The sequence below is a fragment of the Sapajus apella genome, unplaced genomic scaffold, assembly GCF_009761245.1.
Source record: "Sapajus apella isolate SASKATOON/1434 unplaced genomic scaffold, GSC_monkey_1.0 scaffold83, whole genome shotgun sequence".
Lineage (NCBI taxonomy): Eukaryota > Metazoa > Chordata > Mammalia > Primates > Cebidae > Sapajus > Sapajus apella.
In genome coordinates this window covers 7168046-7195358 of record NW_022437023.1, presented here as the reverse complement: position 1 = coordinate 7195358, position 27313 = coordinate 7168046, and the positions used below count along the sequence as shown (strand labels likewise).

Sequence of the window (27313 nt, the reverse complement as noted above, 5' to 3'; positions counted from 1 at the left end):
TTTCAGATCACTCTAGAATCTTTGCATTAATTATGACTCTCTTGGTTGCACATAACTGAATTCCAACTCAAGGCAGAGAAGATTTCTTGTCTCACATAACTGGTTTAGCTGAAAGAAGAATTGAAGGGAGTGATATAAAAATCAGGGCCTTTGGCTGGGTGAGGTGGTTCATGCCTGAAATCCCAGCACTTTGGGAGGCCGAGGTGGGTGGATCACCTGAGGTCAGGAGTTCGAGAGCAGCCTGGCCAACATGGTGAGACCCTGTCTCTACTAAAATACAAAAATTAGCCTGCTGTGGTGACAGGCACCTGTAGTTCCAGCTACTTGGGAGGCTGAGGCAGAAGAATCGCTTGAACCTGGGAGAGAGAGGATGCAGTGAGCTGAAATTGCACCACTGCATTCCAGCCTGATGGACAGAGTAAGACTCTGTCTCAAAGAAAAAGAAGTTAAAAAACATTAGCTGAGCGCAGTGGCTCACGCCTGTAATCCCAGCACTTTGAGAGGCTGAGGCAGGCAAATCACCTGAGGTCACGAGTTCAAGACCAGCCTGGCCAACATGGTGAAACCCTGTCTCTACAAAAATACAAAAATTAGCCGGGCATAATGGTGAGTGCCTGTAACCCCAGCTACTCGAAAGGCTGAGGCAGGAGAATCTCTTGAACCAGGGAGGCTGAGGTTGCAGTGAGCTGAGATTATACCATTGCACTTCAGCCCAAGTGAAGAAAAAAAAATTGGGGCCTTTACTTCTTGTCCTGGGTTCCTGACATAGCCATATTCCTCCACCCATCTGAACTTTACTTGGCCCTGCTTCCTCGTGCTGAAGGGCAGGGTATATAGCCTTTAGTAGGGACCCCAACAAAAAGAAAACTTATTTTCTTCTCAAAGTCTACACAGAAGACATGAAGACACTCATTTGCTTTGCTTGAGTCATGTCATCAGCTTATTGCAATGATTTAATAGCTGTTACAGGTGGGACAGTGGTTGGAAGAACCGAGTTGGGATTAGGTGGTATGATTAGCCAGGCCTGAGTCATGGGGTCCATACACCTGCCTGTCCCTCCTGAGCTTGTAGGAGACTGGGAGCCTATTATCAGAAGAGGGACTAAGAAAGCTTGCTGGGCAGAAAAATAGACCTCTCAAAGTCTACTATTCTCTTAAATTCCCCAGAAGGATTGGCCTTCTCACATGTTTTCTCCCTTCTTTGTAGCAACAGGAAATGCCCCGTGATCAAAATCTTGCTGGAAATGTTACAAGTTCCATGTTCATTTACGAGTTCCATAGCTTAACTGATGAGAAGATTATTTTTATATACGGCAAAGCTGAATTGTGTTAATTGTGCTAATTTTGAGTTGCTATTGTTTTTGGTTGAAATCTCTAAAATTTCAGCTACTGAATTTATACACTGTGAAACATTCTGAAAATGAAACAATTAAGAGTCATTTACCATCCTTCTGTATAAAAGACCCAATAGCCCCTTGGGACTGCCTATGAGGGGTTGAGAGACTTTATTCTAGAAAGAGGGCTACAGTGGACAGAAATTAACTGCTCTGGGGATTTCAGAATAACTACTTTTTACTTACTCGGGATCTCAGAACTGTGTGAAAGGCAAGTATGGGTGAGGAGGAGCTGCATACAGGTATTGATCAACTTACGACCTATGCAACTTGTGACCATTCGACTTTACGGCCACAATCGCTAGCCACGACTGCTCCGCGTCTGGCAGCGCAAACATTGCCCAGCTGGGCATACGACAGTGTGGACCAGCTTCCGGCAGCACTACCATCTCCCTGTGCACCATTTCAACTGTACATATAGCCTACTCAACTTATGACCAAATCATGTTACAACCGGTCTGCTGGTCCCAATTATGGTGGTAAGTCAAGCACTAGCGGTATTTAAAATAGGGGAACTTAACTTTCATTCTCTTCCAAATTAGTTGTGTTGATATTAAGCAAAGATTTTTTTTCAGATTAAACATATATATAGCATATTTCTATAAGCTTAAAAAATTTGTCCTTAGTACTAATTGTTTGGTTTGTGTTTTCTGAGTGAACTAGTACGTTTTGCTTCTAACAACTGTTTATAAATATGTATAAAATGTTTTTTCCCCTGATTTTTAATTTTTCTAAGACTGAACTGTTAAATGTAACTATTAAACTAAGACTAAACTTTTAAGATGCTGCTTCACCTGCCTCTCCCCTCAAAAAAATGAAGTCAGTCCTACCCAGTTCTCTAAGTCCAACCTGGTCCTGTCTAAGCATAGTTTGTGTAACTGTTTTTCAGAAATACCTTAGAGGGAATTCTTTGGTTGGACAAAGTGTAGTTAGAAGAACTCTGCTGACATCACATAAAATTCATGATCCTGTTACTATATATTATTTCTTTTTTTTTTTTTTCAGTTATGCTGTCTCTTTGAGGGACTATAATTTATGTCTTGTTTTTTGGTTTAGTGAACTAAATTATTACTACAATAATGATTTGTTGTTTGTTACTTTCATTTAGACATTGTATATGGAGAGTCTTAAAGCCTTTGCATCTGGAGGTAAACAAAATGAGGTCTCACTCTGGGCAGATCCTCCCGACAGTCTTCTACTTGGAGCCTAGTTAAACAAATAAAGAGTCATAAAAATGGAAAATCTAAACTTTAAAATGACTTGTTTTTTTTTTTCTAGCATGTAAATGTGATGTGTCTGGAGTGACACTTAAGTTTATAATCTTCAAAGGGTCAAGGCTTTATTTTTTGTTTTGCTCATGCAAATATTAAAAGATAAGAAATGATAAAATAGCTTTATAATTTAAACTTCTAGGAAAAGTGCATTTTGCCAAAACAAACAAACAAACAAACAAACAAACAAAAAAATGGAGAGAGTTTCTACAATGGAAATTTCTTCTGATGATCAAACCCTAGATTTGTAAAGCGTTGATTTATTTACATGTCAGGGCTGTCTCTAGCACAGATGGATTAAGCAGTAGCCTGCATTGTTGATTTTAGGAAGCTCAGAAATATTTCTTAACAAAAATGTTCATTGCTGAAATTAATCACTAGCTTTTCATTCCTTTTATTAATTACTATTCTCTCTGTCTTTTAAAAGTACTACTGAAAAGATAGTATACGCATCTGGTTGTTACCAAGTTAGTATAGACTCTACTATTTTTATTGTTGAAACAGCTTTGTTGAGATGTAATTCAAATATTAAAGCATTTACTCTTTAAAGTGTGCAGTTTAGTTGTTTTTAGTGCAAATGTGCAACCATCAATCACCATTATTTAATTTTAAAACATTTTATTACCCCAAAAAGAAGCTCTATACCATACCCATTGGCAGTCACTCTCCATTTTTCCTTCCTTCTAGCCCCTGTCAAACACTAACCTACTATCTATCTCTATGGGATTTTCTTATTCTAAACATTTTCTACAAATAGAATCACAATATATGGCTTTTTGGACTGACTTTTTAAAATTAATGTGTTCTCCGGTTTTATCCTTCCTGTAGCATGTATCAGTACTGTCTTCTCCTTGCCAAATACTATCCCGTGGAATGGATACAGTACATCTTGTTTGGCCACTCATCTGTTGACGGTCATTTGTGTTTCCACTTTTTGGCTAAATAATGAATAATGCTGTTGTGAACATTCATTACAAATGTTTGTGTGGACACATGTTTTTAATACTGCTGGATATGTATCTAGCTGGGTAATATGAGGTTTACATTTTGAGGAACTGTAAGACTGTTTTTCAAAGAAGCTGTACCATTTTACATTTCCAGCAACAATGTATGAAGGTTCCAATTTGCCCACATTCTCACCAGCACTTCTCATTGTCCCTTTTTCTGTTTTAGCCACACAAGTGAGTGTGAAATTGCATCGTATTGTGGTTTTAATTTGCATTTCCCTAATGACTAATGATGTTGAACATCTTTTCATATGCTATTGGCCATTTGCATATCTTTTTGGAGAAATGTCTATTCAGATCTGTTGCCCACTTTTTAATTAGACTGTTTGTCTTCTTTTTATTGAGTTGTAAGATTTCTTTGTATGTTACAGATTATGGATATGATGACAAGTCCCTTGCCAGATAGATATAATTTGCAAACATTATCTCCATTGTGTTGTCTTTGCACTTATTTGATTGTGTCCTTTGAACACAAAAGTTTTTAGTTTTGATGAAGTGCAGCTTATTTTTTTTATTTGACTGTTTGTGCTTTTGATGTCACATCTGAAAAAACCATTGCCTAATTTAGGTCATGAAGATTTGTTTTCTTTCAAGATTTTCTTTTAACTTTTATCTCTTAAATTAGGTCTGTGATTCATTGTGAGTTAATTTTTGTTCATGGTCTGAGGTAGGAATCCAGCTTTATTCTCTTGCATGTGGATATCCAGTTGTCCAAGAATCATTTGTTAAAAAGACCATTCTTTCCTCCCGTGAATAGTGTTGCGACCCTTGTTGAAAATCAGCAGTCATAAATATAAGGTTCTATTTCTGGGTTCTTAATTTTATTTTATTGATCCATATGTGTAGCCTTATGCCAGTATCCCTCCATCTTAATTATTCTAGCTTTGTAATAGGTTTTGAAGTAGGGATGTGTGAATCATCTATATTTGTTCTTTCTTTTCAAGATTGTTTTAGCTATTCTGTTTCCTTTGACTTTCCATATAAATTTTAGAAGAATATTGTCAATTTCTGCAAGTAAGCTAGCATCAGTTTAGGGAATATTGCTATGTACACAGTGTTAAGACTTGTATCTTACAGCCCTGCTGAACTTGTTTCTTACTTCTAATAATTTTATAGTAAATTCCTTAGAATTTTCTACATACAAGATTATGTCATGTGCAAATAGAGAATTCTATATCTGGCAATATTATTCTCAAAAATGAAGAAGAAATTAAGACATTCTAAGATAAATAAAAACTGAGCAAATTTATCACCAACAAACTAGCTAGTAAATTTAGGCAAGATAATGAAATAAATTACCTTAAATTCCTTGAATTCCTCGTTCTCCCAGCCTACATACAAGGGTCCCTACATGCTTGCTGGGGCATACCTTCAATGCCGAGGAAGTCTGTAACACTGTCTTTCTTCTCAGTTTCTGTTAGTGCAGTCTCAAGGCCAGCCAGAAGTGAATAATAATGTGCTCCTCAGGTATTTTCTGGGCATACATACAATCCTGCACATGTGTGGCCTTCCTGATTCCCTGGAGTATGTCAGAGGTTTTTGAAGCCCCTTATATACACCATATTTCACAGATTTTTTTCTAAGTTTTTGGCTACCTTCTTGTTTATGTCAATGGTATTGCAGCTTGGCCAACTGTGATGTTAAACACTTGCCACTGATTTTTTTCAGCAAACATCCCTAGGACAGGGCTGCTCAAGCTGAGTGAACTCTGAATCAAATCTAACAAAGACAAGTACTGTGAGTGGAGCTTTTCCAGAGAGCTCCCAGATGAGTCAGAGAGTGGTAGCTCTTTGAGGATGGGGCATTTTGAGGAGCTCCAAATCCATTCTACCCCCTTTAGTGGTTGCAAGGCTGCTAGATTTCACAGCTCCAGTGTTTCAAGGCTATTGTTTTTCAAGGCTACCATGGAGCTAGGGAGAGTTGCTGGGAATGTTCAAGTTAAAATACCACAAAGCTCACAGTTCCTACTGAGTTTAGCATTTTGTCTTACATAAACACTTCTTGGATTGGTGTGAGCCTTTGGACAATTTCCAGAGTTCTGAAAAGGTTGATTTTGACAATTTTTGCCACTGATATTATTGTTCTTGTGGAGTAATGGATTTCAAAGATTGTGATTTCTCTTTCTTTATTTATAACTAGTATTTTTCCTTGGGACAGATGATACCAGAAGCACATGAAAAGGCTTAGTGTCCAATGAAGAGTGGTTACAAGATTTGAGTTGGAATGGAGGCTCTACAGAAGGGACTGAAAACAAATTTTCCTGATTATATTTCCTTATTTAATGTTTAATTGTAGCAATGTAATAAATAAATGGCCATGGGAGTATATACAGGCCAAGCCTTATCCTTTTTATTTTACAGTGTTCTATGAAGCTATGCCATCTGTTTTTCCATCCCACAGCAGATGGGGGTAGGGAGACCACGTATTAGAGACAGGCATACTAGGACAACTGGCAGTGAGAAAGAGGATTTTAGCATAAAAAAGTAGACATAACAATCAGCAGGCGCCAACGTAGTGTACTACCATACTCACTTTTCATAGGCTATATCTATATCAAAATGAACGTGTTAATTTGTTCTCTGTATTCTTTGTTTTTAAAGACAGATAAAGCCTAGTATATTTTGCATTATTTTTTTCTATCAAGAATCAATAAAATGTTTAAGGTTAGATATTTAAAATTTTAGGCTTCATTTACCTAGAGCACTTATGGCCAAGAAATATCATATGTCCAAACCATATTGCTAATGGGACATCAGTATTTCATTGGTAACACATTCTGTTGTGGAAGAAGGTTCTGTAATTATACACCTAAATTCGTCATAGTTCCAACATCTTAAAAGTTGGGAATTTCAACAATTTCTTGTCTCCAGGTAAAGACACATGAAGAAAAATGATTAACCTCCTCAAAAGTTGAACATTGAATCACATAGTCACAATACTTTCTTGCGCATTCCCTGTACTAAGTCTTTTGAATTTGTCAGCACTGATAACACTTTCTACCTACACAGCAAAAGATGCATTGACTTGCTGCTGAATATAGTATTGTTAGTATAATAGTTGCACAAGTTGCTCAGGACTTAAGTGACCACTTCAGAATACCCTCCAGTCAAAACTGTGTTTTAGGAGGCCCTTATAATGATAGATCACTCAACACAGGCATGGAAGTATATGAAATATGGAACTGTAGATAGGACATTGACTGAAGTAGTAGAGCAGTATTTCTAATGCCAGCAGTAAGGGGTGAACTCAGAAGAGCCATCCGTCAAAAAATCTACCCACAACATGGGTACCAATAGCTGATTGACATAGCTGGTCATAGCTGGTTTGATGAAAACATCTTGGAGATAAGGGAGCCACTTGTAACAAAAAAACAAACATAAAGCTACAGAAGTTTACTGTTCCATGTAGCATAGATAAAAGACTCAGTTTTGAAAGTCTACTTCATTCCATGCTTATATTTTTACAAGCTTATATTCAAAAGCTGAGAAGATCCAGCCTTTGGGTTCTTAAGACCACCATCAAATCAAGGGCTCCTCTGCAGGACTGAAGAATATATATGGACTAGCATCTTCTGCCAAAAAGTCATTCTAAGAAAAGACAGGAGGGGAAATCCTAGAGGATTTCAGTTGGTGCTTAGTATTAAGTAGGGAATTACATTACAGGATACATGGTGGCAAACAGAGTGTGTTCCTCCTGTTCTAGGAAGTGACCACCATTGTGGGTATTTACCATGTGAAGTACCAGGTGTCAGGTTGACAGTTTGCCAAATTACAGGTGTTTCCCCAGGACATTTTTTCAATATATTCTTTGATTCGAGTCAAGTGTATACTAAAAGACAAGGAATGTATTTAAGATGACTGAACGCCATTTGAGTTATACATCCTTTCTTAGGGAACAGGATTGATGTGCTGCTGTTCCTAGATAAAAATGTAAATTATAGCTAGAAACTCACATATATAAATTTTTAATAGATACTTCTATAAAGTTTTTGTATAGTGTTTAATAAAATTAAACACTGTAAGATTATTAGGATACAAGACATTTAATTCATACGCAGTTAGCCACGTTGATACTAAAAGTGTGTCATTTCTTTATTGCAGTTTCCTGGCAGGTTACAATGGTACCATCTTTGCATATGGGCAAACGGGTAGCGGGAAGACGTTCACTATCACAGGGGGTGCAGAGCGTTACAGTGACCGAGGCATTATCCCAAGGACACTGTCATACATTTTTGAACAGTTACAAAAGGTATGAAACTTTTTGTTCATATCATTTTGTATTTGATATATTCAGCAAAAATTTACTGAAAGCAGGAAATGTACTATGACATTTTATTTTATTGTGTCTAAATGATAAAGTATTATTGTATCTTAACTCTGGCCTTTACCTTTAAGGAAAGGTTGGGATTTTGCTGGAGAAGTGAAAATGAAGAAGGTGCTTCTCTTTAAAGGACTGCTATTTCAGCAAAGGCTCAAGGAGAGCTCCTTCAACGAAGTTTGAAAGAGCAGACAACACCTTTTACCAACTCATGTCTTACATTCCTCAAGAAACTGAGGAACGCCTTCTTATCAAAGCAGACCTTCCTTTGAGCTGCTAAAACACTAAATAGGATAGTATGATTGTTGCCATTTTACACTTGATAGAAGCCCAGAGGAATTTACCAGAGTGCAAATACCATTGTAATTATTATTATTGTATAAAAGGGATCTCTATCTATATTATATGTATCTTTTATTGAGTGCCTCAAAATGCCAGTAGCTTTATCAGTTTTACCAGTATTTGATAGAACATATGATGAAACTTACCATTTTATAGCTGGGAAAACTGAGCCTCAGGTTAAATATTTTCCTCTGGGTCCACATCCTGTAAGTAGCTGATCTGGAGTTCAGCCCAAGTCCACCTGATGCATGACTGTGCTTTGTTCCATTACATGTATTGTCACTGTACCTCGGACAGGCTTTTTTTGGTGGTTGTGCTCAAACAAATTCCCTATAATGAGTTACATACTTTCTCTGAGTTTCAGTTTTCCCTTCTGTGAAAGCAGAGACTGAATTGTACTAGAGAATCTCCAGTGTCCCCACTAGTTCCAGCAATTCCTTGATTGTTTTACTTCTGTATAATAAATGTATTAACTAGGTCAACATAACAGTCACTCCAGAATTTCTTGACTATATATTGTTGGCATTTTCAGTTGCAAAGATGAGAAAAAATTGCTGAGAACTGCATAATTCTAATTGCCATCCATAAAGTAGCAATTATCCATTAGTTCAGCTCATCTTTCTCTGGCTCAAACATGCCAGCTTTGCATGCCAGAAAATTTGGATGAGAAAAGATTGAGTGTAGCATGTATGTTGGATCCAAGGCCCCTTTTTCATTTACTCGCTTATTTCTGACATTGCCTGTTTTGTTTCCACATTTCACAAACTGGGAATATAATTCCTAATAGTTGTCATTGCTGTGGCCTAACGTGGAAGCCGTTTGTCTTAGAAAGATCATTGGAATTGGTGCAGGTCAATCTGGTTCTGAGAAAGTGTACTGCTTACAGCCTGTGGCGTTGGGGCGGTTACTTAATGCCTCAGTCTTACGGAGTTGCTCTGAGGGGCTGAACATACCGTGTTTAAAGACGTTGTCCAGTTCCTTGCACACAGTATATGTTCAATATATGGTAGTTATTATCACAGCCAGTAATACCCATATATGGATATTAATGTGGCCAGGTGATCCCTGACCAATTTCAGAGAACGCTTGAAACTCTTGAAACAAATGAAGCCAATTCCCCTGATTAAGTTAAATAGAATAAACTCATCCTCTCCCAAAGGAAAATATGTTTTGTCCCTTTAAAAATTTGATTTATGGTTACTAAAGTACAGATCTAAATTTCTAAATATCTTCTTAGTACTTACCATTTTTCAGGTTGACTGTTTTAGATCTGTCTGTCACTGACATTACTATAACTCCATTTCATTCTGAATGATCCTAAATAACTTCCCGGACTTGTAGAGAGCCCACTGGACCAATTTAAAGCCAGGGTAACTCTTTGCAAATGAACATATTTTCATGATGGGGTACAGTACATTCATTATAATCAAACACCTGAAGTGAAACTGGCCAGGTAACTTGAAGTGCATCATGGAGTTTGTTCATATTGTGTAGCTGAAAAATGCAGGCTGGTACTCAGAGGTCCCAGCGGATTGCCTTAGAGAGGTACATGGAGCTCTCTTAAAGGAAACATTTGACCTATGCAAAGTCTTCATTTCAAGATAAAGTAAGAGCCCAGTGCATACTGGGTCCTGAAATGCCTATGAGTATGATAGGAGCACATTTTCACTGATTTTAAGGGAAGAAAATTGATGCCATTTATTTTAGAAATCACTGCTCATTATTTTTGAGTATTGAGAGGTTCAAACTTGTTTTGGGGCAGAAGAAAAGGCTGTCTGCAGGAAACATGTGTGTTACATTACAGTCTGGCATTCCTAAACATGAAAAAGGAGTAATAAGGAAAGGTAGCTTGCCACATAGCTCAGCGAATTTTAAGTGTATTTTCCAATAAAAATCCAGAAAATGCAGAAGCTGGAGGAGCCAAAGGCATTATCCCTATCTTCTTGGGGCAGTGGACCTGCCATTTTCCTGATATTTTATGATTTATTCTAATTTCTGGAAGAAGAGATTTTTCTCCACTGCAGACAAACATACAAGCTGTCTGTCCTTTTTGCTTTCATTTTCCTTTCCTTTTATATTCATATACCGAATTCTCCATTAGAAGGCTCCCAGAAATAATAACAATAACTCCAACAATGATAATAGCAACAGCAGCAACAATGATTCATTGGTATCTGTTATGGGCCACACAGTTTTGTAAGATTTTAAATATAGAATCTTATTCCTCTATTACAACAGAATGCAAGATCAGGGTTATTGTGCCCATTTTTATGGTGAAACAACTGAGGGTAAGAGTGTGGGATTATTCTGTTATAAATGGAGATCCAATATTTAAACCCAGTTTTTATCTGATGGTAAGAATAACTAGAAGTGTATACTAAAATCTCAAACCATAATAATCTCTGGGATATTTCAGATATTTTGGATACATTTTAAAACTATGTTGGTTTAGACAGGATCTCAGCATGTTGCTGAAATATCCCCTGGGGCCTTTAACATGCTCCAGAGAGGGACAGAGTTTATGTATATGTTGACCATGGAACACTGTTTTCCTGGAATATTCCATGGAATATTTTAGAAACACTGGATTACATGAACAGCCACGCAAAGCCTGTTTAGTGTTTATCGTCTCTGATACCTATGCTAAGCCAAGTTATAACCCAAAGAATTATATTGAAATAGTACCGTTACTAAACCAGGATACTAATGTGATCAATAGGCCATTTGTTGGGATAACCATTAGAGTCACCCACATCAGAAGAATTTTCAGCATTAAGCTGAAAAAAATTTTCTTGGTAATTCAGTCCATGTTGTCACTTTCACAAAACACCAAAATATAGAATTTCAGCTGTAGCTTTAGTGTTTTTGTTATAGTCATGGAAGGCTAAGAGTTGCTTTAATTGTTATGTATCATTTTGTCTTTCTGAAATGACAGTATCTTTATTTGGATAATTGGAGCCATTTTAGAACCAAATAATCATTCATTTTACACTGAAGAACACATAGGGATTTATTAGCCAACTTCCTCACCTTAATGTGTTTGAAAACTAAGGCCTGACTTGGTAGAGGCTCACCTCTAGTTAGAGTAGGAGTCCAGCTTTTTATTTATAGGCCACTATTCTTTCTGCTATCTCTGTGACTTGGTCCTTGCTCCCTTTAAACAACATCTATTAAATGGATTGCCTTGGATGTGGATGAGAATCGATCAGGAAGGTCATCTTAAGCAAATTCTCTGTTAGTATACACTCTGACACCCTGACAACCTGCTGGCCACAAGACACAAATATACTCTCCCCTTATGAGAAGCATGATAAAATTTGCAGAAATGGAAGCATTAGTGTTTTTGGAGGAACAAGAAGAAGGTGCTACTGCTTGATATTTTGTATTGAAAACTAAACTTTCTCAAGATTTGAAAATTCCCTACTTTATTCCACCTCAAAGGGAAAGGGTCATTTTTGTCTATTGGCAGAACTGAGATTAGGACCAGGCACCTTGACTTTTAGCCTCTTTACATTGATGCCTATGTCATTGCATTTCAGCAATGACCCAGCAAAAACATTTCTCTCTTAACTAATTGCTAAATATCCCTGATTTGCCCTCTTGGCCCAAGAAAATTAACTCCATAGGTGAGGTATCAGCAGTGAACTCTTAATGTCCACTCCTACCTGACTAATCAGCTATTTTCTGTCCTCTGGAACTCACGTTCATTGTTGTCTATTTATATCATCAGAAAATATTGAATATTAGCAAAGTAGAAAAAGAATTATGATTAAAGGTGGAAACTATTTTGCTTCTGAAATTTTTAAACCAAAGTAATGATCTGTGTTCTATTTTATGAATAGACTATTCACAGAATGTAAGTTTATTTTTTTAGTAACCTTTTTTTTTTGGTCTGGAAAGTAAAAAATGGTGTGTTATACAGTTCTGCAACCAAGTTGGCTCATTCTAAGTGTATATTGACTTTTTATGTATAATGTGGAACCAATAAAAAATAACAGACTGAAGTTGCTTGTAATCATGGGTGTTGGCCATTAAAAAAGTTTCATGCATATGGTAACTGGCAACTTGAAAGTGTCATGAACTGAAAATGTAAACCATATAAAGTGAGAGAAAAAGAGAGAAACTGTGAGGAAACTGAGTGCTAAATGTGTTCATCTTCATCTAAGCAGAATCATTATTTATAACTAATAAATAATACCTTTCCCCTTCCCAATCAGGACAGCAGCAAAATATATACAACGCACATTTCCTATTTGGAAATCTACAATGAATGTGGTCATGATCTTTTGGATCCAAGACATGAAGCCTCCAGTTTGGAAGATTTGCCGTGAGTAGCAGAACAACAAAGAATGGAGGGAAATTACTTTCAGATGTTCTCTTCAATTGTTTTCTTTGAAACTTTGTATGTTTCTGGTCTCAATCATAATTAGCAAATACTGGATAACTGAATCTTTTTGTAATATAATGGATTTTTTTTCAGTTATGACAAATGGACAGTAGTGATGGGAACTAAAATTGCCCGAACTCATTTCTTAGGAAAATCTCTTTTGGAATTGGCAGAAGAGAGTGCAATGAATTTTCTCTAAGACTGGGTGCTAAGAGGATTGATGGGATATGACAGTACTACTTTCTTTCTGCCACATGAAACCCTGTTACTCCTCTAACTGTGGCCATTTTCTTAGAAGAAGGTATTCAAATTAGAGTTCAAGCAGCAATAAGAGAATCTGAAACAGAGAAAATAACATTTTTAAGTTTTCCTCAAATGCTTCTCTACTACGGTTAATGCTAACTTTGGCAATCATTTGATCAGATTGGCACTGATTGTTTCATGACTGAAATTTAAATAGCTTCAAAGTTTATCTAATAATGGAGCCAGTTACCCTGCCAGCATTTATATAACATTGCTCAATGCTTGTTTGAATATCTGCCTATATTAGACATATATTAATTGGTAACAGTTCATATACTTTTTTTCAGACATCTTCATATATCAGAAGTAGCCTATAACTAAGAAAATGTATTTTTATCTTCTTATTAAATACTCTAATTTAGAGGTACATATTAATTCTCTACCAAAAAGATTAACAATCAGTTGATTATTTTAATTTTAAAGAAATTAAGAAGAAATAATAAAGAAAATAAGTTACACTGTTTACACTACCTTTATATGTATACTTCCTTTAATGTTGGTTGAGAATTTTTGCATATCATCTTCTTTATGTTTAAAATATTTATGAGAGGGACTTAGGAAAGGGACTGTTATTTATACTGTAAATATTTGTATAAGAATTAAGAGAAAGGAAAGATTACTGAATCCATACAAGAAAATGGGCTTAATAAAACCATTAGCATTAAGTTTACAAAGAAAAGTAAAACTCTTTACATAGGACAGGAAAAACATTAAAGATGTGAAGGTGTATTTGGAAAGGCAGTATGTTGAGGAGTGCTGTGGTCTGAATGTTTGTTACCCTTGCCACCCCAAAACTCATATGTTGAAACCTAGTCAGCATGGTGATGGTATTAGGAAGTGGGGCCTTTGGGGAGGTGATTAGGTTAAGAGGGTAGAGCCCTTATGAATAGAATTAGTTCACTTGTAAAATATGCACTCGAGACTTGGTTCATTCCTTCTACTATATTGAGAACACCAGTGAGAAGTCAAAAGTCTATAACCTGGAAGAGGACCCTCACCAGAACCTGACCATACTGGCACCCTGATCTCATATTTGCCAGCCTTCAGAACAGTGAGAAACAAATTTCTGTTGTTTATAAAGCCACCCAGTTTATGGTGTTTTCTTATAGCCTGAATGGACGAGGACAAAGAGTTGTTGGAAATAAAAGCAGAAAGGCCAACTGAAGCCAGTTTTTGGAGAGACTTGAATGACAGTCTTTTAGTGTGAGTTTGAGCTTTATTCTAAAAAGTGTGCCTCTAGTCTAACCAGTATACCTCCAGGCTAAATCTTGCTTCAAATTGCTTTCAGCAAGTAACATGTACACCTAAGAGTTTAAAAGCTGTTAACAATAATCCAGGAATTAAGAGCTTGGATATGATGAACATAGAGGAGGAGAGAGGAATTCAAGAAATGTGCAAAGAAGTGAAATAAAATAACTTGATTATATCCAGCACCTTGGATTTGATTGAATTTGAAAAGAAATGAATCATAGAAGGTTGGTGTTCTCTTTGTTTTACTGATTGAGGAGATTAAGCCCAGACAGGTATGACTTGGCCAGTGTTTCAAAACTAATTGGTTACTGTTAGAACAAAGATTAAAAACCAGATACTCCCACTTTCATGCCAGAGTAGCAAAAAGAGCTTCAAAATTTTTATACTGGGGCATAGAGAATTAAGGCATCATTGACTTAAAAAGGAGATTTCCATTAGAAAGTTTGATTGAGTGATGATAATAAATTTTACATAGATAAGTTTGCTGTCTAAGGATATTGTTCTAGATGTTTATATTTACAATAAATTCCTCAGAAGTAGGGAGTATGCCTTACTTGGTTTAGTAGTCTTTCTGCTGCCTAAGCCAGAATAAGTCCTTAGTAATTTGTAAAAATTATTTGCTGAATTGAAACTGTGAAGTAGACGTTTTGAAATGAGAGTGTACAGAGAGAAGAACAGAGCATGAGCTCTTTTCATCTGAATCTAATCGACGTGGTTTGGTACAGCCTAACTATGGGAAGAGCTAGAAATGAGGAATGTCCATTGAACTCTAAGAGAGGTAACATAATATGTAGAATAAAAAGTACTTGATTAGAAGTCAGGAAATTGGGGTTCCAGTCCCAGTCTTAGGTAAATCATTTCATTTTTCTGGATTTCTCTGTTTGTAAAATGTGGGCATTGGATTAAGTAGTATTTAACAGTCTTTCAACCTCCAATGTCAAAGAGTTAAAAAGATTGGTGACCTTCACAGGAGAAGACTTATCTTTTGAGTTTTCTATCCTTCACAAAAGAAGAAGTGATTTCAATATTTTCAGATGTGCTCCTTTTAGAAAAGAGCAAGCCTCTTGAGAGCAAGTGCAATGCCTTAGTCCACCCTGTGTCCTCTACATTTCTCAGCATGGTTGGCATTCAGCAGTCATTCTCAATACTGGTCAGATTGTCTCCAGAGATGGTGCTAATTTTCACCTTCAGCAACTGTTCTTCCTTTAGTAGCTTTGTCTTCTTGTTGGAGAGTTCACTGACTCAAGTTAGAAGTGACCTCATTTATAAAACAGTTGTTTTCAAGAAACTACCACATGCATATACAAAAGTGGTTTGAAACTGTTCTTATTCTCACATTTTGGACTGTAATTACATGACAACAAATCCCATTAAAATAAAAATGTGATTAAGAAAGAAGAATCGCATATCCAAGTCAATAGCCTATTACTTCAAACATATTCACTACTATAAAATTTCAGAACAATTCAAGAATTGGATAGTCCTTTGGTGTGGAGATAATGAGGTCTGACTGGTATTGAATCTGCTAGTTTTCTGGGGGCTTTAGAAGAGTTTACCTTTTACTAAGATAATAAAATAATTATTTATAATGAAATGTTATTTTTTTGCTCTACTTGGATTAGATTAAGCATATGTGCTATTAATTTGGTTTCACACACTCTTTACCTGGGACATACTATAACTCTGAAATTCTAGCTGTCTGGTTGACTGGTTTCATTGTTGTGAGCTGAACTGTCTCAAACACTTTGAATGACTTCTAAAAATAGGAGGCAAATGTCTGTTGACTTTGGTCCCCAAACTCATAGCCATCCATTGAGGGACAATGGCAATATTCCCATTTTATCTCTTTTGCATTCTTATACTAGACTTAACTATATAAAATTAAACTCAGGATCACGTTGATACTGCACACTAATAACCATCAGTTACAGCTTCCTTACCATGGAGTGACACAGCTTCTCCAAATATCACCTGGAAGATGCTCTTGTCACATACACTCTGCTTTTTCTATTTTTTTTTTTTAACATTTTAAGATGTACCGCTTGTCTGCTTTTGCAGAACTTTTGCCTATAAACTGTCTGTGAATATTGTATGTATTATATTGGGGCACTAGACTAAAGGCATTTTCTTTTTTGCAAATGTTGCTATAGTCATTTGTTTAGTAAATATGAGAAATACTGACATCTAAATTAACAATCAAAAGTGATTAAACCAAACTTAACCAAGGTGAAATACATAATTGAATAGTTCAATAACTACTACAGAAATTGAATTCATAATTTTAAGGTTCCACAAAATGAAATCTTTAGACTTAGATGGTTTTACTGGGAAATTCTACTAAATATTTAAAGAAGAATTAACACCAATTTTACATAGCCTCTTTCAGGACATAGAAGAGAGAACAATTCCTAGGTTATTCTGTGAGTCTAGTATTGTCCTGATACCAAAACCAGGCAAAGATTGTATAAAAAAAAAAAAAAAGCTACAGACTGGTATTTCTTATGAATATAGGCTCAAAAATCAAAAATCCTCAACAAAATATTGACAATTGTATCCAACAGTGTATAAAATGAATACTGTATCATGACCAAGTGAGATTTATTCTAGATTGCAAAGCTGGTTCAACATTTGAAAAGCAGTCAGCTTAATCCACAGGCTAAAGAAGAAAAATTACATGAAGCTCAGAAAAAGTATGTAATACAGAAAAAGTATGTAATACCTATTCATGATAGAAATCATAACAAGTTAGAAATAAGGGGAATCACCTCAATTTGTTAAAAGGCATCTACAAAACACTTCAGCTAGCATCATGTGTAATAGTGAAAGACTGAATGTTTTCCTCGTTAGATCAGAAACAATGCAAGAATGTCCACTCTCACCACTCTTCTTCAATATGGTATAGAAATACTATACTGCAGTAAAGGAAAACAAGAAATAAAAGACATACATATTGTCTACTAAAATATCCCAAAGAATTTGCAATTTCTTCTGAAAAAAAAGAAGCAGAGAGAACATGTTCTAACTCATTCACTGAGCCCAGCATTATCCAAACACCAAAAGCAGACAAATGCATTACAAGAAAGGAAGACTACAGACGAATATCTCTTGTGACCACACATGCAAAAATCCCCAACAAAATAGCAAATTATATTAAAAAATGTATATAAAGAATTACATACTACAGTCAAGTGAGATTTATTGAAGATATGCAAGATTAGTTCAAAGTTCAAAAACAAATGAGTGTAGTCCAACGCATGAACAGTCTAAAGAAGAAAAATAATATTATCATTTCAATAGATGCAGAAAAAATATTTGACAAAATTCAACATCCTCTCATGATAAATACTCTCAGGAAACTAGAAATGGAGGAAATATTCTCATCTTGATAAAAAATATCTATAAAATGCCTGTAGGAAACATTATATATAATGATGAGAAGCTAGAGGCTTTCTCCCTAAGATCAGGAACAGGGCAAGGATGTCCCTCTCACCACTCTGATTCAACATTGTACTGGAAGTCCTAGCTAATGCAATAACACAAGAAAAAGAAATTAAAGTTATTGTGAAGAAAGAAATACAAATGCCTTTGTTGACAGGTGATTTAATTATCTATGTAGAACATCTCAAAGAATTGACAAATGAATTCTTGAAACTCGTAAGTGATTATAGCAAGGTTGCAGAATACAAGGTTAAGGTACAAAAGTCAATCATTTTCATATATACCAACAGTAAATAATTGGAATTAAAAATTTAAAATAGAATACTGCTTACATTAGCATCAAAAAATGAAATACGTATAAATCTGACAAAGCTAATGAAATAAATCAAAGAATATCTAAATAAAAAGATATTCCATGTTCTTGGATAAGAAGACTCAATATTAAGATGTCAGTTCTTTCTTCCTTGATTTGTAGATAAAGTATAGATCAATTTAATCTAAAGCAAATTCCTAGTAAATTATTCTGTAGCTATCTATAAACTGACTATAAATTTTACAGGAAATGCAAAAGATCCATAATAGCCCACACAATACAGAAGAAGAACAAAGTCAAAAGACTGACATCACCCAACTTCAAGATGGTAATTAAGGCAGTATGGTAATGGCAAAAGAACTGACAAATATACCAGTGGAACAGAATAGCGAGCCCAGAAATAGACCCTTAAAAATATAGTCAACTGATTTTTGGCAAAGAAGCAAAGGCAATCTAATGGAAGTGGGATAGACTTTTTTATTAATAGTACTGGAGCAACTGGATATGCACACATGAAAAAAGTGAATCTAGACATGGACCTTACACTTTTCACAAAATTAACTTGACCAGTCATAGACCAGAATGTACAATGCAAAACTATAAGTCTTCTAGAAGATAACATAGGAGAAAATCCAGATGACTTTGGGATTGCCAGTGAGTTTTTAGATGCATCACCAAAAGCATGACCAATGAAAGAAAAATTTATAAGTTGAACTTTATGAAAATTAAAAACTTCTGTTCTGTGAAAGACACTGTTAAGAAAATGAAAAGACAAGTCACAGGCTGGAAGAAATTAGTTACCAAACACACATCTGATAAAGATACAAATATACAAAGAATTACAGCTGGAATATACAAATAATTTTAAAAATTCAACAATAAGAATATAAATGCCCCAATTTTAAAAATGGGCAAAAGATCTGAATAGACACTTCACTGAAGAAGATACACATATGACAAATGGCATATGAAAAGCAGCTCAACATCACCTGTCATTAGGGAATTGCAAATTAAAACAGTGATATACCACTACATACAAATTAGACTGGCTAAAATCTAAAATACTAACACCAAATGCTGGCAAGGATGTGGAGCAACAGGAACTCTTGTTCATTGCTGGTGGGAATGCAGAATGATACCACCACTTTGGAAGACAAATGGCAGTTTCTTAGAAAATTAAATATACTTTTACCGTACAATCCAGCAACTGCACTCCTAGGTTTTTACCCAAATTAGTTAAAAACTTATGTCTACACCAAAAGCTTCCCACAAATACATATAACAGTCTTATTCATAATTGCTAAAAATTGGAAGGAACCAAGATGTTCACAGATAAACTATAGTACATCCATACAGGGGAATGTTATTTGGCTACAAAAAGAAATAAGCTGTTAAGCCACAAAAAGACATGGAGAAAATGTAAACACATATTGCTAAGTGCAAAAGTTAGCATGAAAGTCTACATACTGTATGATTCCAACTATATGGCATTCCGGAAAAGGCAAAACTAAAGAGACAGTGAAAGATCAGTGATTGTCAGAGTTGAGGGGGAGGGGTAGAAGAATAAACAGGTGAAGGACAGGGAGTTTCTCCGTGGTGAAACTGTTCTATATGATACTGTAATGGTGGGCACATGATATAATACATTTGCCAAAACCCGCAGAATTTACAATACAAAGAGTGAACCCTGATGTAAACTATAGGCTTTAGTTAATAAGATGGCAACAAAAAGGAATGAACTATTGAGACAAGCAACAATTGGGATGAATCTTCAGGGAACTATGTTGAGTCAAAAAAGCCAATCCTGAAAGGTTTATGTGCTGTATGATTCCAACTGGTGAACAATTTAGTGGATACAGAGTTAGGGAGGGGAGTGGGAATGGTTGGACAAGGTCAACACAAAGGATTCTTGTGACGATGCAATGTTCTGTGGCTCTGGATACACAGAGTTACCCATGTGATAAAACTGCACAGAACTAAATGCATACACAGACACACACAAGTGAACATAAGCAAAACTGGGGAAATTCCATAGAATTAAATATTAAATGCACACACAAGCACATGCAAGTGAATACAAGCAGAACTGGGAAAATAGTATAGAACTAAAATGTACACACACACACACACACACACAAATGAGTACAAGAAAAACTAGAAAAATCTGAAAAAGATTGGTGGATTGGATTGCCAATGTCCTGGTTGTGATATTTTAATACTATAATTTTGCAAGATGTTACCATTGGGAAAAACTGGGGAATGAGTACCTGAGATTTCTCTACATTGTTTCCTATAGCTGTATATGAATCTACAATTATCTCAAAAGGTTTAATTTAAATAGTAATTGGCTGTATATTTGTATATAGACATACATACGCATATACACACATATGTGTATTAAACCTATTCTGTATTTAGAAATTTTTTAGTATTTCAAATGAAAATAGAAATTCTATTTTTGAAAGCTTCTTATGTCACATGCTATAAAAGGAATATAGTTAGAATCTAAGTTTGTCTCATGAGAAGTAAAACAGGATAACTGTTGGTCTCAGCTGTAGAGAAAATAGTCACCTTATTTTAGTATAATTTTAGTAGTCCTAAATAGGGAAGCCTATTCCATTTAAGATTCTAACGATTGTCATGGCTATTACCATAAAAAGGAGTCAGTAAACTCCAGCATTTACTATTGAAATCTTGGCTGTGTTGCATTTTTTGAATTTTTCAAAAATTTTTGAATGTGTTGCATTTTTGTCATCAAAGGGGAAAAAGTCGCCAAATGTTAAATTTAAGTCACACATTTCTAATACCTACTGGATAGAAAACACTGTTAAGTGATGCAGAAGTTACAAAAAAAATAATGCACAGTCTCTGCTATCATGGCCTACAGTCCAGTCATGTGAATTCATTCATATATTCAGCAAACATTTATTAAGACCCAGCTTTGTTCCAGACGTTGTGCTAGGCACCATGTTTGCTAACGCAGTCCCTCTCTTCCTGGAACTCATAGCAGAGAGGATAAAAGTAGTGTAAAATAGCATAAGGTGGAATATGAAAAACACTGTAAGAGAGCCAAAAAAAAAAAAAAAAATGAAGATCTCACAGGAGAAAGCAATCACATCAGTGCAAGAGAGCAGGCAAAGATTCATAGGGAAGATGGCAGATGAAATCATCCTTGAGGGAAGGGGTAGGACTTGGGGCAGTGGAGTGTGGCTTTTGTGTGGAAACAAAGATAGAGAAGTTGAAGCATAGGGCTTGTTCTGCGACAGTTAGTAGACCTGTTTGACCTGAACCCAGTCAGGGAGTGGCCAAGAGCATTAAGACTGGCTAGGTATAAATGCAAGGATTTGGCAGGTATGGTGTAGCCCTTGGAGATTTTGATTCCCGGACATAACATAGTTGGAAGTGCCTATTAGGAAGAAAAATCAGTCAGTGGTGTGGAGGACTGGAATGAGGTGGACAAGAGTCAGAGCATCGTGGGAAGTTATTAGGACTGTTTAGGTGGCAGTGGGAGTTAAAAACAAAGCAACAAAATTGAAAGGCATCATAATCTAGTGGCTTGAAATTTAACTATGTGTAAGAATCACCTGGGATGATTGTTAAAAATGCTAATTCCTGGATTGTACCCCCAGAAAATTCAGATATGGTTAAATAAACATCTCAGGTGATTTGAATGCAGGAGGTTTGCCTAAATCCCTTCCCTCAAGCATATAGGGAAAGCTGTTTTTTGGAATATCAGGAAAATCTCTCCAAAGAGGATAGTGAGCCAGTGCTATTGAGCATCTATTTTATGCCCGTTTTTATGCTAAGGACTGTGCATACATTATCTCATTTAAGGAAGTAGGTATTATAATCCATGTTTTACAGTTGACAAAACTGAGGTTCACAGAGATTGTGTGATGTTTCCCAAGATTTCATGTCTGCTAAGAGCTAGAACCAGGATATTAACCCTGGTCCATTAAACATCAGAGCTCGGGGTGCTGGTGTTCTTTCCTGAGAGACCAGCGTCATGTCCCAGTATTCCACCTGAACTCTGGGCAGACTATGGTTTCTGGGTTTCTTTAGGCCCTCTGGAGTCACTCGTGTCAGTCTGGGTCAGCCAAAGCGTGTTCAGTTCAGCCCCATCTGTTGCATGTCAGACTCTCTGCCAAGGTCTGAAAGTAAATGTTCTTCGTCTCAAAGGGCTCTGGCTCTAATAGAACAGACTCATAAACTGATCATTTCAGTTGTGCGTAGTGACAAGATGCCCTGGGTTCTCTGGGAGCAGAAGAGAGGAAGCCGATTTCAGTCTCGGGGTTCAGAGAAGACTGGATTGGGCTCCACCACATTATGGTCTCCAGCCTCAGCTGGGCCCTCAGCCTGCTGAGCCTGGTGCTTTTTGTTCCCGTCCTCACACTATTGTACCAGATGCTCATCTCTTTGGTCAACTACTCCCTGCCCCAGTTCTCTCTGAAGCCCATTGTATCCCTATCTGAGAAAGAATATGGAAACTGTCAAACGTGAATTGCCTCAACTGCCTGCCTGCCAGCCTTGCTCTCACTCACCTACTTTCCTCTAGTCTCAGGAACTCTGTCCTTTTCCAAGACAGTTCTCCTTACACTCTGGACCCTCCTTGCATCAGCTGTAAACCTGTTCTGATTGGCCTACACAATTTGTGTTTAAAATTTTTTAACTTAGTGCTTTTAGATGAGGTATGCATCCTTCAGTTCTTATTACCACCTTTTGCATTACATGTTTCATTTGTGTTTTTTTTTTTTTTCTGGTTCCTATGGGGATTTGAGGGGACTCCTAGGCCTATAAGCATAGATTTCAAAGCTAACTCCAGTCTTTTCTTAAACTGAGTCAATTACTTGCACAGCTGGAATGGCAATCTCTTAAAGAGTTGGGGGTGCTTTCCTGTAGGATGATGTGAGTGACCAGTGACCAGTGATGTTAAGTCCTCCTCTATGGCTTGGCCAGGGACTCTGTACCTTGAGAACTGAAACATTGCCAATGATCATGACAAAGGGAATAGAAAGTCCCTCTAGCCTGAAAATGACACAATTCCACACAAAGCCTGTGCTACTAGAGTAATAACAGGAGGGAAAGCTGGCTTCCTGTACTCTCAGTAGCCAATTGAAGGAGATTGTTCTCAATATCAGAAATGTCTTAGATAATTAGGAGGCTGTCTTAGTCAGCCTGGGTTGCCATAATGAAATACCGTAGACTGGGTAGCTTAAACAACAGACACTTACTTCTCACAGACCTGGAGGCTGGGAAGTCCAAAATCAAGGTATTGTCAGATTTGGTGTCTGGTGAGGGCTCTCTTTCTGACTTGCAGACTGTTGCCTTCTCACCTGGTGGATGGGGGGGGGGGGGGAGAGAGAGAGAAAGAGAGAGAGAGAGCTCTTATAAGGATACCAATGTCATCATGGGATTGGGACCCCACTCTCATGACTTCATTTAAACCTAATTACCTCCCAAAAGCATCATCTCTAAATATCATCACATTGGGATTTAGGGCTTCAACATATGAATTTGGAGGGGACACAAACATTTAGTCCATGTAATAGAAATATTGGCTTTCACCAGCCGTTGCCTAATAAGTGATGTGTGGAAGGATAGGACGAAACAGTTTCAGTGTTTTCACTCATATATCTGGAATGTAGAAATATATCTGTGATATACAGTGCTTTTAGTGACATGAGATTAATTAATGACAGGAAAAATATTGTCACCTCATTCTATTCCAGTTTCCCTGTGCCTTGTGTATAAACAAATGCATACATTTTGTTCTGCCATTAAGAGGTTAAATACAGATTCTATGCTACATATTAATATGGATTTGTTTTGCTTTGACATATTGTCCTGTTAGTCTTCACAACTGCTTTATGAATTGATTTATTCTAATAGTCCATTATTTTCAGAATCTATTCTCAATTTTCAGTATATAAAGCAAAACCTTAGGATTATTTAAAACAGCTTTGAATGATTCTAAGTTTGCTTAGTCCCTTTATTCTGTTCTTTAGAAAAATGCACAGGGTTTAGAAACACATCTATCATGGCCCAACTGATAGAGAAAAAAATTATTACAACTTTTTGAGAGTGTTACTACCATGTATACCAACAATTTACCATATTGCAAGAATCTCAATTAGCTCTTTTGAGTGCATTATAAAGACTTTAAACTGTATTCTTATCTTCAATTAACTTACCATTTTGTTAGACAATGGAATATGCACATGAAACATCCAAAGAGACTTCTGTACAACACAGCTGCTCTTGACTATCCCGCTAATAATGTATGTACATGTGAAAAGAACATACACATGATTTAGAGCGGCAGTCATCTCATAAAAGGAGCCCACCTCTTTTATGCAACAGATGGGGCTGAACTGGACAAGCTTTGGCTCACCAAGACTGACACAAGTGACTCCAGAGGCCTAAAGAAACCCAGAAACCACAGTCTGCTCAGAGTTCAGGTGGAATACTGGGACACGACATGGATCTCTTAGGAAAGAACACCAGCACCCCCAGCTCTGATGTTTAATGGACCAGGGTTAATGGCCAGTTGTTTCCTGTCACTACCTACTCAGGCCCCTTTTAACAATCCTGTCTCTGTTCCCACAGCCCGCATTGGTTTCCTAATTTTACTGACGTATGACAAGACCAAAGCTCTGACTGAGCCAAGAGCTGACAGTACTGCTGAGGTGGGAGCAGAGCTAAGCTGGCCTGAGACAGGACATATGGGCAGAGCCTTTAGAATGAAGTCTAGGATAGGGAAGTGAAGAGATTATGTCAGATGGCTGCAGGAGTTATCTGGGCCAGGTGATGAAGGTCACAAGCAGTATATTAATCTCCCTGCTCTGGAACTTCCATAGCCGCTGGCCTATATGTGATTCTGCAGTTAATTGTAATTGGCCTTGTGTATTTAGATCGAATTCTAAAGTAGTTGAAGATGTTCTACAAAATGAAAGTTAGTTATTAGGAAACAGAGATAAGACTGATTGTATTCAGACCAGCTGGCCAGCTATTATTTATCAGTATTTATCTAACTCGATCTAAGAAGCAAGCCCTAGGAATAATCCATTTAGAATAAGAATGGCTGAATCTCTTTTACAATAGCAAAAGAAAGTAAAATGCTCAGGAAATGATCAGGTACTTTGTGAAAAAGATAGTACATTTTTCTATGAAAATAAAGGAAGATTTGAAAATAGATAGAGTTATTAATCTGTTTCTGAGATTGAATACCTTAAAGGAATATTCTTATGTTAATGCATAGGTTCGGTGAAATTCCAAACAAAATCACAGGGGCTTTAAAGAACATATATATGATTCCAGAGTTTATCTGATAGGGTAGACAACCAAGAAGAGAAATTTTCAAAAAGTAGAGAAGTGAGAGAAAATTAATGATGCTATCTATTCAAATTAAGTAAAAATTCAAATTAAGTAAAAAATAATGAAATCATGTTTTACTACTTCTAAATTAAACAGATTGTATCATACAATCTTTTAATGTATATAGAGGGAAGAATTTTTCAGTCAACAGTATTGGACATTTATATTAGTAAATTAACAACTGCAGGAAATAGCAGCCTAAATTACAATAACTTAACCAAATAGTCTGTTCCTTGCCACACCCCAAGCCTCACCTCTTCCACACCACCACGCCTTAAAGATTCCAAAAACAGGCAGGGAAGCCTGCTGTGGAAGCCCCAGCTTGCCGTCAGCTTCCTTCCATCAGTCTGCACAGCCATTCTTAGTGGGCAGCTTTAGTCGTCATGCAAAATGGCTGCCTCACCTCCAGGATCAAGTGCACATTTCTGGAAAAGAAACAGGCACCTGCTGCCTGAGGCTGCTCATATCCAGGAAGCTCCATCCAATGACTTTCACTTACTTGTCACTGACCAGAATTTTGTGACATGGGCAGACCTAGTTGCAAGAGAGTCTGGGAAAGTGTAGTATTTTAAAATAATTCCCTGAACAAAATCAAAGCCTAGTAGGGAGAAGGGGTGGACAGATCCCCTATACAGGCAGTCTGTATCATGAGCCACAATCAGTGATGGAGAGGAAAAATCCATTTAGAGCCCTCATTTCATTCCATGAACTCATATCCCAAAAAAGTAGAAGAAAAGTGAATTTTGATATACTCTGTTGATTCAGAAGGACTTTAAGCATAAAACTATGGTAATAAAAGATTGATACATTATAACGATTTAAAATTTTATATGTTAAAACAAAATTTCTAATACATCAAAGTTAAAAAGCAAGCACATATAACATTTGCATAATAAATACAAGAAAGAAAAGACTGTATGTATAAAGAGCTCATGCATTTAGGTACCCCAAATAAGTGGACAAAAGACAAAACAATATAACAGTTAAAAAACAGATGGAAATAGGTTCAGTTTCATTAACCATTCAAAGAATGTAAATTAAACAGCACAGTTTAAACTAAAATATCACTAAGGATTTAAAAACTAATGTTCGGCGTTATTAAAATAATAGTAAAATAGGCACTCTCATACAGTAGAAATGTAAATCAGTATAACATATTTGGAAAGCATTTTACTGCCTACCTTCAAGGAAGCTACTACTTATTGAATTTTAATGTGCAACATACACTACTAAGCACATTCATTCATTCATCCAACATATTGTTGTGCATCAAACATATACCAGGTGTCCTTTTAGGCCTGGTGCACAGCAATGAACAAGGAACTTAAATACATGACTTTGGAATTCCAATAGTCCACTCTAGAGATGATATTGTCCTCAGTTTATAGAGGAGACAGAGATGCAGTGAAAGTTCCTAAGATGCCAAAAACTTATACCTAGCACATGGCGTGAGGCCAGGATCTCAGCCCATGTTTGTCCATTCTGCAGAGGGTGCTATAGGCCTCCCAGTTATGATGAGAACCTTCAAGCTGTTGATAACTTTTGATCTAGTAATGTCACCTCCAGAAATCATCACTAAGGAGAAAATACAAATTATTTGAAAAGTTTCAGGAACAGATATATATTGATACACTTAAAGATATGTGTTGTGTGTGTATTATAATGTTACTTAAAATAGCCTTGAATTGGATGCTACAAATTCTCATAATAAGAATAGTTAAAATTTTTCACTGATACATCCTAACCCTAAAATATTGTGTAACTATTAAAAATATGTTGTAGGCTGGGCACAGTGGCTCACACCTGTAATCCCAGCACTTTAGGCAGCCAAGGTGGGCAGATCACCTGAGGTCAAGAGTTCAAGACCAGCCTGGCTAACATGGCAAAACCTCATCTCTACTAAAAATATAAAAATTA

At 36.5% G+C, this 27313-nt stretch overlaps 1 protein-coding gene across 5 annotated transcripts in view; it reads left to right on the top strand.

Annotated features, from left to right (window-relative positions):
• Positions 1-27313, top strand: part of KIF6 (kinesin family member 6) — a 390985-nt gene that overhangs the window by 76952 nt on the left and 286720 nt on the right. For all 5 annotated transcript variants that reach the window (XM_032253630.1, XM_032253629.1, XM_032253627.1 and 2 more), the window contains exons 4-5: positions 7772-7919; positions 12548-12657. In XM_032253630.1, the coding sequence (XP_032109521.1) occupies positions 7772-7919; positions 12548-12657 (258 nt within the window). The remainder of the gene's footprint in view (positions 1-7771; positions 7920-12547; positions 12658-27313) is intronic.